The 17,588-nt window shown below is 46.3% G+C and overlaps 2 protein-coding genes and 1 pseudogene across 2 annotated transcripts in view; 1 reads left to right on the forward strand and 2 right to left on the reverse strand.

The window, feature by feature from the left end:
* Positions 1-14,744, reverse strand: part of LUC7L (LUC7 like) — a 40,476-nt gene extending 25,732 nt beyond the window's left edge. Inside the window, 3 exon segments of the mRNA NM_001133049.1 lie at positions 5,957-6,055; positions 12,539-13,699; positions 14,576-14,744. Of these exon segments, the coding sequence (NP_001126521.1) occupies positions 13,626-13,699; positions 14,576-14,636 (135 nt within the window). The 5' untranslated portion in view covers positions 14,637-14,744 and the 3' untranslated portion in view covers positions 5,957-6,055; positions 12,539-13,625.
* The window catches only part of LOC129047187 (putative RNA-binding protein Luc7-like 1), a 40,521-nt gene extending 25,732 nt beyond the window's left edge, over positions 1-14,789 (reverse strand). The window contains exons 1-4 of the mRNA XM_054533247.1: positions 14,576-14,789; positions 13,630-13,699; positions 12,539-12,633; positions 5,957-6,055 (exon numbers count right to left, since the gene is read on the reverse strand). Coding sequence (XP_054389222.1) covers positions 5,957-6,052 — 96 coding nt within the window. The 5' untranslated portion in view covers positions 6,053-6,055; positions 12,539-12,633; positions 13,630-13,699; positions 14,576-14,789. The remainder of the gene's footprint in view (positions 1-5,956; positions 6,056-12,538; positions 12,634-13,629; positions 13,700-14,575) is intronic.
* A 1,661-nt stretch (positions 14,790-16,450) lies between these two features.
* On the forward strand, positions 16,451-16,834 carry LOC100938591 (renal cancer differentiation gene 1 protein-like; annotated as a pseudogene).
* The last annotated feature ends 754 nt before the right edge of the window (positions 16,835-17,588 follow it).

Genomic DNA, 17,588 nt, shown 5'->3' on the forward strand with positions numbered 1-17,588 from the left:
AATCCAGCCTGGGCAGAACATGATCCTATCTCAATAGTTGTATTACATCTTTTTTTGCTCTTAAAATAAGTTACAATAAACATCTTTTCTCTGCATTCATTTTCACATATCCTTAAGATACATTTCCAACAGTGGAATTCTGGAACAAAATGTTTAAAACACCAACAGTAGGCCGGGTGCAATGGATCACGCCTGTAATCCCAGCACTTTGGGAGGGTGAGGCGGGCGGATCACGAGGTCAGGAGCTTGAGACCATCCTCGCTAACATGGTGAAACCCTGTCTACTGAAAATACAAAAAATTGGGCCGGGCACTGTGGCTCACACCTGTAATCCCAGCACTTTGGGAGGCCAAGGCGAACGGATCACAAGGTCAGGAGTTTGAGACCAGCCTGACCAGTATTGTAAAACCCCGTCTCTACTAAAAATACAAAAAATTAGCCGGGCATGGTGGCACGTGCCTGCAATCCCAGCTACTCGGGAGGCTGAGGTAGGAGAGTTGCTTGAACCCGGCAGGCGGAGGTTGCAGTGAGCCGAGATCATCACGCCACTGCACTCCAGCCTGGACGATAAAAGCAAAACTCCATCTCAAAAAAAAAAAAAGAAAATACAGAAAATTGGCCAAGTGTGGTGACATGCACCTGCAGTCTCAGCTACTGAGGAGGCTGAGGCGGGAAAATTGCTTGAACCGGGAAGGCAGAGGTTGCAGTGAGCCGAGATCATGCCACTGTACTTCAGCCTGGACGACAGAGTGAGACACTGTCTCAAAATAAACAAAACAAAAACATCGACAGTGTCTTGACAGATCACTCTCCCACAACACTGCTGCTCCACCACACCCAGCTAATTTTCTATTTTTTTTCTAGAAACATGTTCTTCAGGCAAAAACTCCTGGGCTCAAGTGATCCTTCACTTTTGGCCTCCGAAAGTGACAGGATTACAAGCAGAAGCCACCTTGCCTGCCCAGCCTGGTTTACTCTTTTTTTTTTTTTTGAGACGGGGTTTTGCTCTTGTTGCCCAGGCTACAGTGCAATGGTGCGATCTTGGCTCACTGCAACCTCTGCCTCCCAGGTTCAAGTGATTCTCCTGCCTCAGCCTCCCAAGTAGCTGGGATTATAGGCACCCGCCACCACGCCCGGCTAATTTTCAATTTTTAGTAGAGATGGGGGTTTCTCCATGTTGGTCAGGCTGGTCTCGAACCCCTGACCTCAGGTGATCTGCCCGCCTCAGCCTCCCAAAGTACGTGGGTAACAGGCGTGAGCCACCGCGCCCGGCCCTGGTTTACTCTTAATTCTTTGAGGGAGGAGGACCTTTTTCTTTTCCACATGTTTATAAACACTGGTTATCAAATAGTTTTTTTTTTTTTTTTTTTTTTGAGACAGAGTCTCGCTCTGTTGTCCAGGCTGGAGTGCAGCGGCGCAATGTCGGCTCGCTGCAACCTCCACCTCCCGGGTTCAAGTGATTCTCCTGCATCAGCCTCCCAAGTAGCTGGGACTACAGGTGCCCACCACCATGACCGGCTGATTTTTGTATTTTCGGTAGACACGGTGTTGTACTATATTGGCCAGGCTGGTCTTGAACTCCTGACCTCGTGATCTGCCCGCCTCGGCCTCCTAAAGTGCTGAGATTACAGGCGTGAGCCACCTTGCCTGACCTAAATATTTTAATATGAGCCCCATGTAAGGTCAAAAATGACTTTTAGCGAGTCGGAGATGCGGGTAGTTTTCAGGGAGTAACTCTTGTATATTGTACATTTTCACACAGGACAAAAAGGTTTCTGATCTCTAGCCCTCTAACCCACTCTCTCAAGGCACATGCCACCACGCCTGGCTAACTCTGGCCTTTTTTTGTAGAGACGGGGTTTCCCCATGTTACCCAGGCTGGTCTCGAACTCCTGGGCTCAAGTAATCCACCTGCCTCAGCCTCCCAAAGTGTTGGGATTACAGGCGTGAGCCACCACACGCCTGGCCAAGGCTACTATTTTAAATACAATTTTTTTTTTGAGACAGAGTTTCGCTCTGTCACCCAAGCAGAATAAAGTGCAATGGTGTGATCTCAGCACACTGCAACCTTCACCACCCGGGTTCAAGCCATTCTCTTGCCTCAGTCTCCCGAGTAGTTGGGATTACAGGAGCGCACCACCATGCCCAGCTAATTTTTGTATTTTTAGAAGAGGCAGGGTTTCACCATGTTGGCCAGGCTAGTCTTGAACTCCCGACCTCAGGTGATCCACCTACCTCAGCCTCCCAAATTGCTGGAATTACAGCTGTAAGCCACTGCACACAGTCCAAGAATTTGTTCTTTATTGGGAATTGCATTCCTGTATCAAATCAAACATCTCAGGTATCCCCAAAATATATATACCTATTATGTAGCCACAACAAATTATTAAAATGGGCTGGGCGCAGTGGCTCACGCCTGTAATCTCAACACTCTGGGAGGCTAAGGCGGGTGGATCACCTGCGGTCAGGAGTTTGAGACCAGCCTGGCCAACATGGCAAAACCCCGCCTCTACTAAAAATACAAAAATCAGCCGGGCGTAGCAATGTGCACCTGTAATCTCAGCTACTCGGGAGGCTGAGGCAGGAAAATCGCTTGAAACCAGGAGGCGAAGGTTGCAGTGGGCCGAGATCACACCACTGCACTACAGCCTGGGCGACAAGAGTGAGACTCTGTCTCAAAAAAAAAAAAAAAAAAAAAATTTTTTTTAATAAATAAATAGAATTTACTCAAGGCCAGGTGCAGTGGCTCACGCCTATAATCACAACACTTTGGGAGGCCAAGGCAGGTGGATCACCTGAGGTCAGGAGTTTGAGACCAGCCTGACCAAATGGTGAAACCCCATCTCTACTAAAAATACAAAAATTAGCTGGGCATGGTGGCGGGTGCCTGTAATCACAGCTACTTGGGAGGCTGAGGCATGAGAAGAGAAGGAGGCTGCAGTGAGCCGAGATCATGCCACTGTACTCCAGCCTGGGCGACAAGAGCAAAACTACATCTCCAAAAAAAAAAAAAAAAAAAAATTAGCCAGGCATGGTGGCAGGCACCTGTAATCCCAGCTACTCAGGAGGCTGAGGTAGAAGAATCACTTGAACCCAGGAGGTGGAGGTTACAGTGAGCTAAGATCATGCCACGGCACTCCAGCCAAGGCAACAAGAGTGACACTCCGTCTCAAAAAAAAAAAAAAGGAAGAATTTACGTAAAATGTATTGACATCTTGTAATGCAAGGAGAGGGACCCTTTCCCTTGGGTTTTATATTTTTCACTGGCTCCCTCATCCCATGCTCAGTTCCTTCCCAGTCTTCACTCAAGAACCAGAATGGCATCAAACCCCTCTACTAACCTCTGGTCATACTAGTGACGGATGATTAGGGATTAAAAAATAATTAAAATTGAGTGAGTTTAAATCATGTATTCTTACCAGGCACGGTGTAATCACGCCTGTAAACCCACCACTTTGGGAGGGTGAGGTGGGTGGATCACCTGAGGTCAAGAGTTCAAGACGAGCCTGGCCAACATGGCGAAATCACATCTCTACTAAAAGTACAAAAATTAGCTGGGTGTGGTGGTGGGCACTTGTAATCTCAGCTACTTGGGAGGCTGAGGCAGGAGAATCACTTAAACCCAGGAGGCGGAGGCTGCAGTGAGCCAAGATCACACCACTGCACTCCAGCCTGGGTGACAGAGTGAGACTGGGCCTCAAAAAAAAAAAAAACGAAAAAAAAAAAAATCACATATTACTGATGGAGGCAGGAGTGAACACTGATTTTAAAGAGTAAAAAAATACCATATATTACAATGGTCTGTGGCCTAGCAAAAAAATCACAGTACATAAACAGATATGCAGGTTGTCTGTGATATCAAAATTTCATAGTGACGGCAGGATGAGGGGTAAAATGGGACAATTAGAAGAAAAAGTCTAGGCCGCGCACGGTGGCTCATGCCTGTAATCCCAGAACTTTAGGAGCCCGAGGTGGGCCAAGATTGCGCCACTGCATTCCAGCTTGGGCAACAGAGGGAGACTGTGTCTCAAAAAAAAAAAACAGAAAAAAAAGTCTAAAAAGGCTCCACTGGGGGCAACAACGAAAAAAAGCTGAAAAATGCTACTCTAAATGGATTTACTGGCCAGGCACAGTGGCTCACACCTGAAATCCCAATACCTGGGAGAGGCCAAGGTGGCAGGATCACTTGAGGGCAGAAGTTTGAGACCAGCCTGGACAACATAGTAAGACCCTGTCTCAAAAAAAAAAAAGCCGGGTGTGGTGACACACACCTGTACCCGCAACTACTCAGGAATCCGAGGCAGAAGCACCACTGAGCCCAAGAGGCCAAGGTTATAGCAAGCCATCATCACGCCACTGCCCTCCAGCCTGGGTGACAGAACAAGACCCTGTCTCAAAAATAAATAGGACAGGCACGGTGGCTCACAGCTGTCATCCCAGCACTCTGGGAGGCCGAGGCGGGCGGATCATGAGGTCAGGAGATCGAGACCAGCCTGGCCAACATGGTAAAACCCTGTCGCTACCAAAAATACAAAAATGAGCTGCGTGTGGTGGCGCATACCCGTCATCCCAGCTACTTGGGAGGCCGAGGCAGGAGAATCACTTGAACCAGGGAGTCGGAGGTTGCAATGAGCCAAGATGGTGCCACTGCACTCTAGCCTGGTGACAGAGCAAGACTCTGTCTCAAAATAAATAAATAAATAAAAATTAAAATAAATTAAATAAATAATTAGCCAGATATGGTTGTGTGCATCTGTAGTACTAGCTATTTAGGAGACTGTGGAAGAAGGATCACCTGAACCCAGCAATTCACTTACAGTCAGCTATAATCATGCTGCTGCACTCCAGCCTGGGCAACAGAGTGAAACTGTATCAAAAAGAAAAAGAAGCTAGGCGCGGTGGCTCAGCCTGTAATCCCAGCACTTTGGGAGGCTGAGGCGGGCGGATCACCTGAGGTCGAGAGTTCAAGACCAGCCTGACCAACATGGAGAAACACCATCTCTACTGAAAACACAAAATCAGCCGGGCACAGTGGCTCATGCCTGTATTCCCAGCTCCTCGGGAGGCTGAGGCAGGAGAATTGCTTGAACCCGGGAAGAGTAGGTTGCAGTGAGCCAAGATCGCGCTATTGCTCTCCAGCCTGAGCAACAAGAGTGAAACTCCATCTCAAAAAAAAAAAAAAAAAAAAAAAAAAAAAAAGAATTTACTAATGTAGATAAAATAACACAACTACTGCATACTAAAAAATGCAAATTAAGATCAGAAAGAAATGCCATTTTACTACCACTAAACTGCAAAAATTAAATAGTCTGATAATACAAAGTGTTGGTGAGCGTGTAAACACTGCTATGGGACTTTACCAAATAGAAACAAGATTACAAAATTATCTTGCGAGGATAAATACGGGTATCTCCTACAAACCAGCAATCCTCCTCCTAGGAATATACCCAAAATAAATCCTTATCCACGTGACAAGGAAGTTATGCAAAAATATTCATATTGTCTGCAATAGCAAAACTAGAATCAATCTAAATGTCTATGAATAAAGGAAAGATCGTTTGAGAATTAATCAAACAGCAATGAAAACAATATGCAACAACCTGGGCAAACAGAAACATAATACTGAACCAAAAAAATCAAATTTTAAAGACTCTACACTATGAAACCATTCAAAACTAAGCAAAAATAAACACTGTTCAAGGACTCATAAAAATATAATTAAAATTTTTAAAAGCAACAAAATGAGATAACACATATTATCATTTAGGATAGTGACAGGACGTTGGACACAAGATATAAACAGTACTGGCTGTATTCTAGCTCTCAGCTTGAGTGGCAGGATAACAAGCAACTACTTTATTATTTTGCTTCATAACTTACGTATGTTACATTTTTCTTGTTAGTTCAACATTGGGTTCTTCGCAGTAGGAATAAATCAACATTAAATAAAACTTACATCCAATTCAAAAAACAGGTCTCTTTCTTTACTTGCAATCTCATAATCTGCTCGGAGGGCCAAGTCGTGGATTTTGGTACATTCTCCTAAATCCATGCGCTGTGGGAAAGAAACAAAAAATGTAGACCTAAGTGCCTACCTACTGTAGAAAGCACACACAGGACTTGGTGTTTCAACTGTCACCAACATAAATGATCATTTTTGGAACACTGACACTGCAATAAGAAAATTAAGAAAGGAGATATGGCTGAGAAGCCTCATTTCGCTTTTACCATTGTGACTACATGATACTTGAAACTGATGCATTTAATAGTGTAAAGTTTCTATTTTAGACCCAGAGATAATTGGACTGTAATCATGACAACTAAATTAATTGGCTTTTGCCAGTTTTTGAGGAGTCTCACCTGTCACCCAGGCTGGAGTGCAGTGGCGCGATCTCGGCTTACTGTAACCTCTGCCTCCTGGGTTCCAGCAATTCTCCTGCCTCATTCTCCCAAGTAGCTGGGATTACAGGCATATGATATCACACCCAGCTAATTTTTTTTTTTTTTTTTTTGTATTTTCAGTAGAGACGCGGTTTCACCACGTTGGCCAGGCTGGTCTCGAACTCCTGACCTCAGGTGATAAACCCACCTTGGCCTCCCAAAGCGCTGGCATTACAGGTGTGAGCCACGGTGCCCGGCCCAGTTTTATTTATGCATCAGTCCAAGGATTCAGTAAATGGCAGCATGTGGGGTAGCAGGGATAGGAAACGGCCAGGGCTGGGCGTGGTGGCTCACGCCTGTAATCCCAGCACTTTGGGAGGGTGAGGCAGGCGGATCACTTGAGGTCAGGAGTTCAAGGCCAGCCTGCCCAACATGATAAAACCCAGTCTCCACTAAAACTACAAAAATTAGCCAGGTGTGGCAGGGCACCTGTAATCTCAGCTACTCGGGGAGCTGAGACACAAGAATCGCTTGAACCCAGGAGATGGAGTTTGCAGTGAGCCAAGACTGTGCCACTGCACTCCAGCCTGGGTGATAAAGTGAGACTCTGTCTCAAAAAAGGGGGGAAAAAAAGGAAAGGGCCAGAAAACAGTCTCACTGCAACAAGTTTCTAGACATTGTCTTGCAATCTTGACTATTTGAGATGCTCGATGCCTAAGGTGCAGAGACAGAGGAAGACGAAAGAGCGGACAGAAGTTAGATTTTGGCAATTACATCACAACCTAACACTTGGCTTTGTGTAGCTGATTGTGTATCAAAGGGAATAAAGGAGAACAGGCTGGTTCACAGCCAAATACATGCTCTACACATTTTCTTAGCCTGTGAAATGACCCTGGACATCTAAGTGAGGACAGATAATTGTCCCACTCAGTTCCTCCATTTGACAAACAAAATGTTCCATTACTAAAATAAAATGATCTATGTTGTCAGTAAGAACAACATGATGTGCTATTATGTGTACCATATGCAGTACAATTAGATAACAGTGTATAATTTTAATCTAAATCCTAAGTATAGGACTCTATGCAGACACCTTCTGCCTCTGGCCATCTACACAGCAACAGGGAGGTTTGTGTGCTGAGGATCATGGTGTCAAGTTATAGAGTGCATGTTAACAAAACCCAACATCCCAACTAGGAGACACCCCCAGTAGGACAAAAGAACATGTCTACATAACCAGGAAAAAAAAAAAAAAAAAAAGACGTTAGTACCAGTTGCAGTGGCACATGTCTGTAATCCCAACACCTTTGGGAGGGCAAGATGGGAGGATCACTTGAGCCCAGGAGTTTGAGACCAGCCTGGGCAACACAGCAAGACCCTGTCTCTATGAGAAAATTAACAATTAGCTGGGTGTGGTGGTATGTGCCTGTAGTCCCAGCCACTTGGGAGGCTGAGGTGAGGGGATTGCTTGAGCCTGGGAGGTCAAGGCTTCAAGTGAGCTGTGACTGAGCCACTGCACTCCAGTCTGAGCAACAGAGACCCCTGTCTTTTTAATTTTTTTTTTTTTTGAGATGGAGTTTCGCTCTTGTTGCCCAGACTGGAGTGCAATCTCGGCTCATCGCAACCTCCACCTCCCAGGTTCAAGCGATTCTCCTGCCTCAGCCTCCCAAGCAGCTGGGATTACAGACATGTGCCACCACGCCTGGCTAATTTTGTATTTTCAGTAGAGATGGGGTTTCTCCATGTTGGTCAGGCTGGTCTCGAACTCCTGACCTCAGGTGATCCGCCCACCTCGGCCTCTCAAAGTGCTGGGATTACAGGCGTGAGCCACGTCGCCCAGCTTTTTAAAGAGACCCCCATCTTTAAAAAAAAAAAAAAAGAAAGAAAGGAAGCCTTTAAACCCTTAATCCATCTTGAGGGGAAAAAAAAATAGAGAGGCTTGCACGTCTGACTCTTGGGATACAGTCTCATAGAAAGCATGTAGCATGCTAGGCCGGGCACGGTGGCTCACTCCTGTAATCCCAGCACCTTGGGAGGCCGAGGCGGGCGGATCACGAGGTCAGGAGATCAAGACAATCCTGGCCAACACAGTGAAACCCCTTCTCTACTAAAAAAAAAAAAAAAAAAAAAAATTAGCCGGGCACCTGTAGTTCCAGCTACTCGGGAGGCTGAGGAAGGAGAATGGCATGAACCCGAGGCAGAGCTTGCAGTGAGTCAAGACTGCGCCACTGCACTCCAGCCTGAGCGACAGAGCGAGACTCCGTCTCAAAAAGATAAAATAAAATAATAAATAAAAAAAGAAAGCACATGGCATACTCACTAACAAAACATCCTTCAGTATCACCAATAACAAAGCTAACATGGAGACGACAGACAACGGGTCTGCCTTGGATGGTGTTGTTTATTTTGACGAAAGATTGACTTTTCTCTTTTATCATTCTTACTCTGAAGTCAGATGGGACTCACGTTATGGTTGGTTACATAGAAGACCTAGAGATAGGACAATAGTGGTTCTAGAAGCCAAATTTGCACTTAAAATCACTGTCACTGAAAATCTCACAACTTTTAAGTCATTCACTCTGTTTTTTCTTTTTTTTTTTTTGAGGCAGTCTCACTCTATTGCCCAGGCTGGAGCGCAGTGACACGATCTCAGCTCACTGCAACCTCCGCCTCCCAGATTCAAGTAATCCTCCTGCCTCAGCCTCCCGAATAGCTGGGACTACAGGGACATGCCACCACGCCTGGCTAATTTTTTTGTACTTTTAGTAGAGACAGGTTTTCACCATGTTGGCCAGGCTGGTCTCAAACTCCTGACCTCAAGCGATCCACCCGCCTCGTCTTCCTCCCGAAGTGCTGGGATTACAGGTATGAGCCACCACACCTGGCCTCATTCACTCTTCTAAATTCTGGGTGTTGTCCTTTAAAATACATAGTTTCCACGAACTAAGCATTCATTGTAGCTGAAAAATGAATGGTAGCTATCAGAAAAAATGCTTTAAACTAATCAAGGCTTTGTTGTTTAAAGAAAAAACTACTACCAAAGGCAGAAGACCCTAAAATCTTAAGTACAACGAAGTATTAAGTGCAAATTGATTTCCATTATAAAAACCTCAACTGTCAAGAAAGATATGACATTAGAACTCCTCATGAGGCTGGGCGTGGTGGCTCATGCCTGTAATCCCAGCACTTTGGGAGGCCGAATCACCTTAGGTCAGAGGTTTGTGACCAGCCTGGCCAGCGTGGTGAAACCCCGTCTCTACTAAAAATACAATAATTAGCCGGGTGTGGTAGCGCACATTTGTAATCCCAGCTACTCGGGAGGCTGAGGCAGGAGAATCGCTTGAGCCCAGGGTTACAGAGGTTGCAGTGAGCTGAGATCGAGCCATTACACTCCAGCCTGGGCAACAAGAGTGAAACTCAGCCTCAAAATTAAAAAAAAAAAAAAAGAAAACCTCATGAGGCCAGGCGCTGTGGCTCATTCCTGTAATCCCAGCACTTTGGGAAGCAGAGGTGGGCAGGTTACCTGAAGTCAGGAATTTGAGACCAGCCTGGCCAACATGATGAAACCCCATCTCTACTAAAAATACAAAAAAATTAGCCAGGCGTGGTGGTGGGCGCCTGTAATCCCAGCTACTCGGGAGGCTGAGGCAGGAGAGTTGCTTGAACCCAGGAGGCAGAGGTTGCAGTGAGCAGAGATCGCACCACTCACTCCAGCCTGGGCAACAGAGTGAGACTCTGTCTTAAAAAAAAAAAAAAACCTCACATGAAGCAAAATTCAGCACTTACTTTTCAATGTGAGAGCTCCCAAAACAGTCCCTGCTAAAGCACACTGAGGATAGGCTTGGGTTCTATGATTACCCTCTTTGGATGTAGCTTTTCAGCTTTACCAAGGAGGCAGGGAAAAATACTACCGGCCATTCATTCCCCTGGATGCCCAACATCAAGCGGAGCTGAAATATCACATTCATTAAGTCCTTCCACAATATTCCACATGGCTGCTAAATCCAGTGTGTCAGGCATTTTTTATTCCACAACCTGTGTTCTCTTCTGTACCTTCTACTGGTCTAACACTGCTGACCAGGAAGGGCACCAAAGATTCCGGAACCTTCAGAAAACACAGTTCTGGCCGGACACGGTGTCTCATGCCTGTGATCCCAGCACTTTGGGAGGCCAAGGTGGGTGGATCACGAGGTCAGGAGTTCCAGACTAGCCTGGTCAACATGGTAAAACCCCGTCTCTACTGAAAATACAAAAATTAGCCAGGCGAGGTGGTGCATGCCTCTAATCCCAGCTACTCGGGAGGCTGAGGCAAGAGAATGGCTTGAACCTGGGAGGCAGAGGTTGCAGTGAGCCATGATCACGTCACTGCACTCCAGCCTGGGCAACAACAGCGAAACTCCGTCTCTTTTTTTTTTTTGAGACGGAGTTTTGCTCTTGTTGCCCAGGCTGGAGTGCAGTGGCTCGATCTCGGCTCACCACAACCTCTGCCTCCCAGGTTCAAGCGATTCTCCTGCCTCAGTCTCCCGAGTAGCTGGGATTACAGGCATGTGCCACCATGCCCGGCTAATTTTGTATTTTAATAGAGGCAGGGTTTCTCTATGTTGGTCAGGCTGGTCGTGAACTCCCAACCTCAGGTGATCCACCTGCCTCGGCCCCCCAAAGTACTGGGATTACAGGCGTGAGCCACCACGCCCGGACTGAAATTCTGTCTTAAAAAAAAAAAAAAAAAAAGAAAGAAAGAAAAGAAATACTGTCACTCAGATTATTTTTCTCACTAGTATTCTACAGCTATGTTACACAGGGACTGGCCAAGGAAAACATGGTTGAAATCTTCCCGAAGAGTGCACATCTATCTGCTCCCTCTGACTTCCTTCACTATGGGTTTATCAAGAATTCCAAGTTGTGCATCCTATGAAAATACCCTACAGTGAAACTTCCTTTGACGAGTTGAAATCATTAATCTGTATTGACCTCGGTACCCACAACAATCTGCAGCAAACAGTAACGTTTTCCCACCCCAGGCCAAACAGCAGACAACACCCCAAGGAACAGAGGCACAAGGTTTGGCATTCGTTTCGCATTTGCTGTCAGAAAAGTCAGCTTGAGAAGATTTAATACATCTGAGCGGTTTTCCAGAAGGTGCTCCTCCCTAATATAAGCAATGATTCATCATGAAGAAAACGTCCTTTAACATATGCACATTTCATCCTTAAAATGAGAGGATAGTTTTTAACCTCCGTGAAGTAGCTGTGAAACCTTAAAATGGGGGTGGTCTCTACAGGACTCCTTTTCTCTCAGTGGCTGAATTACCACGGATAATCTTCCACTATTCAGTCTTTTCAAATTCTTACTTCGAATAAACGCACATTATACAAAGCTAGCGTTTATCTGTTTTGTTCATCTGAAGTGAACTTAAAATTGTAGGGTTCTATATTCATTAGATACCATGCTGATTTCTTGAAAGGGTGGCACAACACAAAACTACAAAATCAACGTATCCTCAACTGATTTTTTAAAAACCAAAGAATTTGGGGAAGGAAATGTACCTTGCTAGATCAAAAGTTTTCCACACAACCAACTTGAGGTCAAACAAACCCACGCAGAATCTTCAAAGAACTTCAGGCTGACCTAAAGCATATTTTTTGCTACAGCCAAATTAGAATACTTGCCGTATTTAGTTGTGAATATCTCAGTATAAATGACTTTACAAAAAAATCTGGTAACTTTACAGACAGATTTTACAACAGTGAAATTTGTTCCATAATATAAAATCCTACCAAATGAACAGAATCTATCATTTTAAGGGCATCAGGGATTTCTGCCTGTTAAAGAGTGGAGGATTGAGCAAGGAGCAGTGGCTCATGCCTGTAGTCCCAGCTGCTCAAGAGGCTGAGGTGGTAGGATCGCTGGAGCCCAGGAGTTCCAGGCTGCAGTGAGCTGTGATCGCACGATTGCACTTCAGCCTGGGCAACACAGAGTGAGACTCCATCGCATGCATGCATGCAAACATACATACGAGTGGAGGATCACCTGCCGTAATTCAGTCACTTAGAGAAAAGACACTTAAGTTAAAACAAAATTCAACATAGAAAAACTGTCACTGCCTATACAGCACTCATGTCAGAGTGTTCCATGAGGTCCCCCAAAATGCACCTACCGTCCCAGCCAGGATGTCATGGGGGCAGCAGTCCAGAAGGTGACTCTTGCAGACACGGTCATCTGTAAACTTGACCCTCTGTCTGGTTTCGTCTCCTGAAATTCATTTGTGGTTTTAAATAAGACAATATTATCACGTTAACCACAAAAAAATAACTAGTGTAACAATTCACCTGGATGATTTGCAGACTATCATTTCTGTGTTCTCCCCATCAAATACAATGAAAAGCTGATCTAAAGATATTTACAACTGGAGTGGAATACACATTTTTTTGAGGCTAGTTATATCATGAAGAATCACACTTAATGAGATCTGACTCCATCATTGTAACAAAGAAGTCAAGGAGTCAGACGTAAACAGCTAAGCACCAAAAGGCCATTGGCTCCACATATACATGTGGCAATGAGATTGCAAAACCCAAGCTAATCAGAGGTCCATGAACCACCAAGGGTGACTTATAGAGCTGGTAATTTCCACCAACAAAAGCTACTTATTAATCTAATCTTTTTGTTATGAACAAATGCAGAGGCAGTATTTTGCCCAAAATTGAATGAAGAAGAAAGCTTTCAAACTGTATCGAAGACTGTTAAATAATCTAGATCTATTCTTCCTACGTCCCTTTCGTTCCCACCCTTAAAAAAGAGAGTTGCTACCTGGGAGTCACTTTTAACAAGACAATACCAAAAAAAGCAAAAAAGGAACTAGGTTAGTCAATACACACTGTGAGCTCCAACACATACTGTACCCATCTGCATTCTTCAAGACCTCAGCTGCAGAATTTTATGCCCGCTGTTGAAAAGTGTTAAAGGAAAAGTTTTCTTGCCCACACCTGCAGTAAGGAAGTCGGGGGAATGATACATAAAAGTAAAGGTAAAGTGGTATGTGACAAATTTTAAAGCTAGTCTGTGTATACAACACAGAGCTGTGCAACGCTAGAGGAGGAATATATTTTAGGATTTGCAAGCATCCAGGATTAATGTAGTGTCTTTTTATTGAAAATGTTTTCTTTCTAAACTACACTTTTAAAGTTACTTGTGAAAAAAAGCAAACACTTTTTTGTTATAACAGCTTAGAAATTGGTTGTGACTCACGGCTCGATGAACATGAGGCTTTCTGCAACTCCCTTGCAGATTGATGTAGGCAGGCAAAGATACACTGAACCTTTATAAATAAAATAGAGGGGCCACAATTGTTCAGTTTGTATGAAATAAAAATATGGGAAGCAATTCAAAAGCAACTCAATATACAAAGAAAGCTAAAAAGCACTTATTCACCTATGAAATAAAGTGCAAATAATCTGCACAGCCCTGAGAATGTGCCAGTGTGAACTTACAACTTCATTACTCAGCAGAAAAGAAAACACAAACCACAGCAGGTATATAGTTTTGCAAAGATGCAACCGCTTTCTCCTGTGACAACCATCATGATCTTGAGCTCCTCCCTACACAGTACAACCTACCTAACGACTGTCAAGCGCTGGCTACACAGAGGCTCTCCTGTGTGCTGGGGGGAAGGGGGCAGCTGGAAAAGTACTCGGCAGAAACCCACGTTAGAAAAGCTCAGTTTACAGCTCCCCTTGCAATGGTCCAGAACCAGAGCGGGCCAGGGTTTCGAGGCCCATCCGGCTCCCTCGGGTGTAGCTTCTTCCCAAGGAGCCTCGGAAGAGTTCTGCCACCCGGCTGCCAGCGACCTGGAGCCCACGCTGATTCCAGGCCTCCGCCGACTCCACAGTTCGCGGAGGGGCACGGAGCCGCGGCGCCCGCCGGGGAGGAAGTAGCAGGACGGCAAATAGGCAGGAGGCTGAAGCCCCATCCATGGCGCAGACTCCCAGAGAGGAGCCCGACCTGGACCCACGGCCGCCTCAGAGACCAACCGGCTTACACAAAGGCCCGGTGCCTGCGGTCGGCGCGCGGGGGAGGAGGAGAGGTGCCCCGCGCAGGCGCAGGCGCAGACGATCGCGGCCCCCGCCTCAGGCCGCCCGGCGGCCTCGCCTTACTCACACCCCAGACCCTCGCCTGGTTGGCCGCTCTGACTCACCGTCCCGAGCCGTGCCCATGAGCTGGTCCAACAGGGCCCGCATCTGCGCCTGGGCGGACATGGTAGCCGGCGGAGGCGACGGGGTCGGCCGCGACGGCTTCTCTCAGGCAAGCAGTGGCAGCGGCGTCGACAAACGATGGTCGCGTCGGCCTCGAGCCCACTCGGCTCTTTCCCGCCGCGGGGGACGCCGGGAGGAAGTACGACGGCGCCGGCGCACGCCCTGCTGGGAAATGTAGTTTCTGGGATGGGTGCTTAGGGAGGCTGAGGCTCTGAGTGGTCGCAACTTGTCCAACGGCGGAACCAAAATCCCAACCCTGATTTTACTCTAGACCCCCAGGACCTCAAACGAGTCTCTACGGAGGGTAAACTACAATAAAATGAAATACAGTCAATCAAAAACAAAATAAATCCGTGCTTTTTCTAAGCTAGCCATGAAACCGTGAGCATATTATTTAGCTCCCCGACCCTCGTTTTCTGAGGGTTCTAAAGGTGCCCCTCATATGATTTTTGTGAAAGTTAAATAAAGCATGGAATTTTATTTATTTATTTATTTAGAGCGAGGGTCTTGCTGCGTCGCCCAGGCTGGAGTGCAGTGGCGCGATTACTGCTCACTGCAGCCTCGACCTCCCCGGCTCCTTATCCTCCCGCCTCAGCCCGGCAAAGTATTGGGATTACTGGTGTGAACCACCACGTTTGGCCATCAGTCATGGCATTAATATTAGGTTCTATGATTACAACCTCGTGGTCGTCCTTCTGTGAGCTCATGGTCTACCGTCCTAGGGACTAAAAAAAGGCATACGTAAGCAATTACTTTATGCGATAATAGAATTATAGCATGCACTTGTGTGTGCATAGTCTGGCATATACTTCTATTATATTAAACCTCTATTATTTATTTATTTATTTTTGAGACGGAGTTTCGCCCAGGCTAGAGTGCAATGGCGCGATCTCGACTCACCGCAACCTACGCCTCCTGGGTTCAAGCGATTCTCCTGCCTCAGCCTCCCAAAGTGCTGGGATTACAGGCATGAGCCACCGCGCCCGGCCTTTATTTTTTATTTATTTATTTATTTTTTTTTTTTGAGACGGAGTCTTGGTCTGTCACCCAAGCTGGAATGCAGTGGCGCGATCTCGGCTCACTGTAAGCTCCGCCTCCCGGGTTGAAGGATTCTCCTGCCTCAGTCTCCCCAGTAGCTGGAATTTCAGGCGCCCGCCACCCCCTCCGGCTAATTTTTGAATGTTAAGTAGAGACGGGGTTTCACCATGCTGGCCAGGCTGGTCTCAAAGTCTTGACCTCAAGTAGCTGGGACTACAGGTGCCAGCCACCATGCCCGGCTGATTTTTGTATTTTCGGTAGACACGGTGTTGTACCATATTGGCCAGGCTGGTCTTGAACTTCTGACCTTGTGATCTGCCTGCCTCGGCCTCCCAAAGTGCTGAGATTACAGGCGTGAGCCACCGCACCCTGCCATTTTTTTGTTGTTGTTGTTGTTGTTGTTGTTTTTTCGAGACGGAGTCTCCCTCTGTCGCCCAGCCTGGAGTGCAGTGGCGCGATCTCGGCTCCCTGCATCCTCTGACTCCTGGTTTCAAGCGATTCTCCTGCCTCAGTCTCCCCAGTAGCTGGGATTACAGGCACCCGCCATCATGCCCGGCTAACTTTTTTTTTTGTACTTTTGTAGATACCGAGTTTCGCCATGTTGGCCAGGCTGGTCTTAAACTCCTAACCTCAGGTGATCCGCCCACCTCAGCCTCCCAAAGTCCTGGGATTACGGCTGTGAGCCACAACGCCAGGCCCCTGCCCTCTATTTAAAATAAATAACTAGGGTGTCGGTTGGGCTGCTCGGGTCGGATTCCGCGGTCCCAGCCCTTCTCCCCATGGCCGACCCTGAGAAGTTGCAGGTTTCTTCGCAGCCCCGCCGCCTCCTTCTTCTCCCTCCTCTTCAGACGCCTCTGCAGCATCTTCCCCTGGCAGCCCAGTGAGTTTGGGCTGGCCAGTTCCGAGCAGGAGCAGCGGCCGAACGGTGGACCCGCTGGAGGAAGTGGAGCTGCAGATCGGAGATGCAGCCTTTTCATTAACCAAACTTCTTGAAGCCAAATCTGCAGTATCAGCTCAAGTGGAAGAACTTGCCTTCAAATGTACAGAAAAGGCACGTTTCCTTAAAACGCGGCGGGACCTCTTGAAAGAAGGCTATGATTCTTTGAAACCTGATGACTAATTTGGCATACTTCGTTGTTTAATAATGACTGCAATAATTCATAGTTCTTCTTATGTCATATTTGTACGTGTACCACACGTATAGGATGACCTCTGTCCAGCAGTTCTGTATATACTCAGAATGAATTTTTTATTGGTTTTCTTGGCTTTTCTGAAAGCAGAATACTGATGCTATTTTTGCTGCGGACCAGTACTTGTTTGTCCTTAAATACTTTATGCCTCTGAACTTTTGTAGAATCCTTTATGAAAGTTAACTTCATCAATAGATGGTTAATATTAATAGATCCACAGGGCTACCAGTAGCAAACTAGGTGGGCCATTATTTGTTTTGCAACAAGATGCTAAGCATGACAGAGTTTGAAGTTGCATTTAATCTTAAGGACCAAGGGAGGTAACTTTAAGGTTGCCAATGGTGGATCCAGCTCCATTAGGCTACGTTGTCTACAGCTAATGATTGTGCTTTATTCTGTATCCCCAGCACCTAAAACAGGGTCACACAACACTCACTGTTTGTTGAATACAAGAGTTAACAAACATAAAAAAAATAAATAAATAAATAAATATAGGCCGGGTGTGGTGGCATGTGCCTCTAGTCCCAGCCACTCAGGAAGCTGAGGTTGGAGGATGGACTGAGCCCGGGTGGTTGAGGTTGCAGTAAGTTGTGATCACACCACTGCACTGCAGCCTGGGCAAAAGAACGAGACCCTGTCTTGGCCAGGCACGGTGGCTCACACCTGTGATCCCAGCAATTTGGGAGGCCAAAAAAAAAAAAAAAAAAAGAACGAGACCTTGTCTCAA

Source organism: Pongo abelii, chromosome 18 (genome assembly GCF_028885655.2).
Source record: "Pongo abelii isolate AG06213 chromosome 18, NHGRI_mPonAbe1-v2.0_pri, whole genome shotgun sequence".
NCBI lineage: Eukaryota > Metazoa > Chordata > Mammalia > Primates > Hominidae > Pongo > Pongo abelii.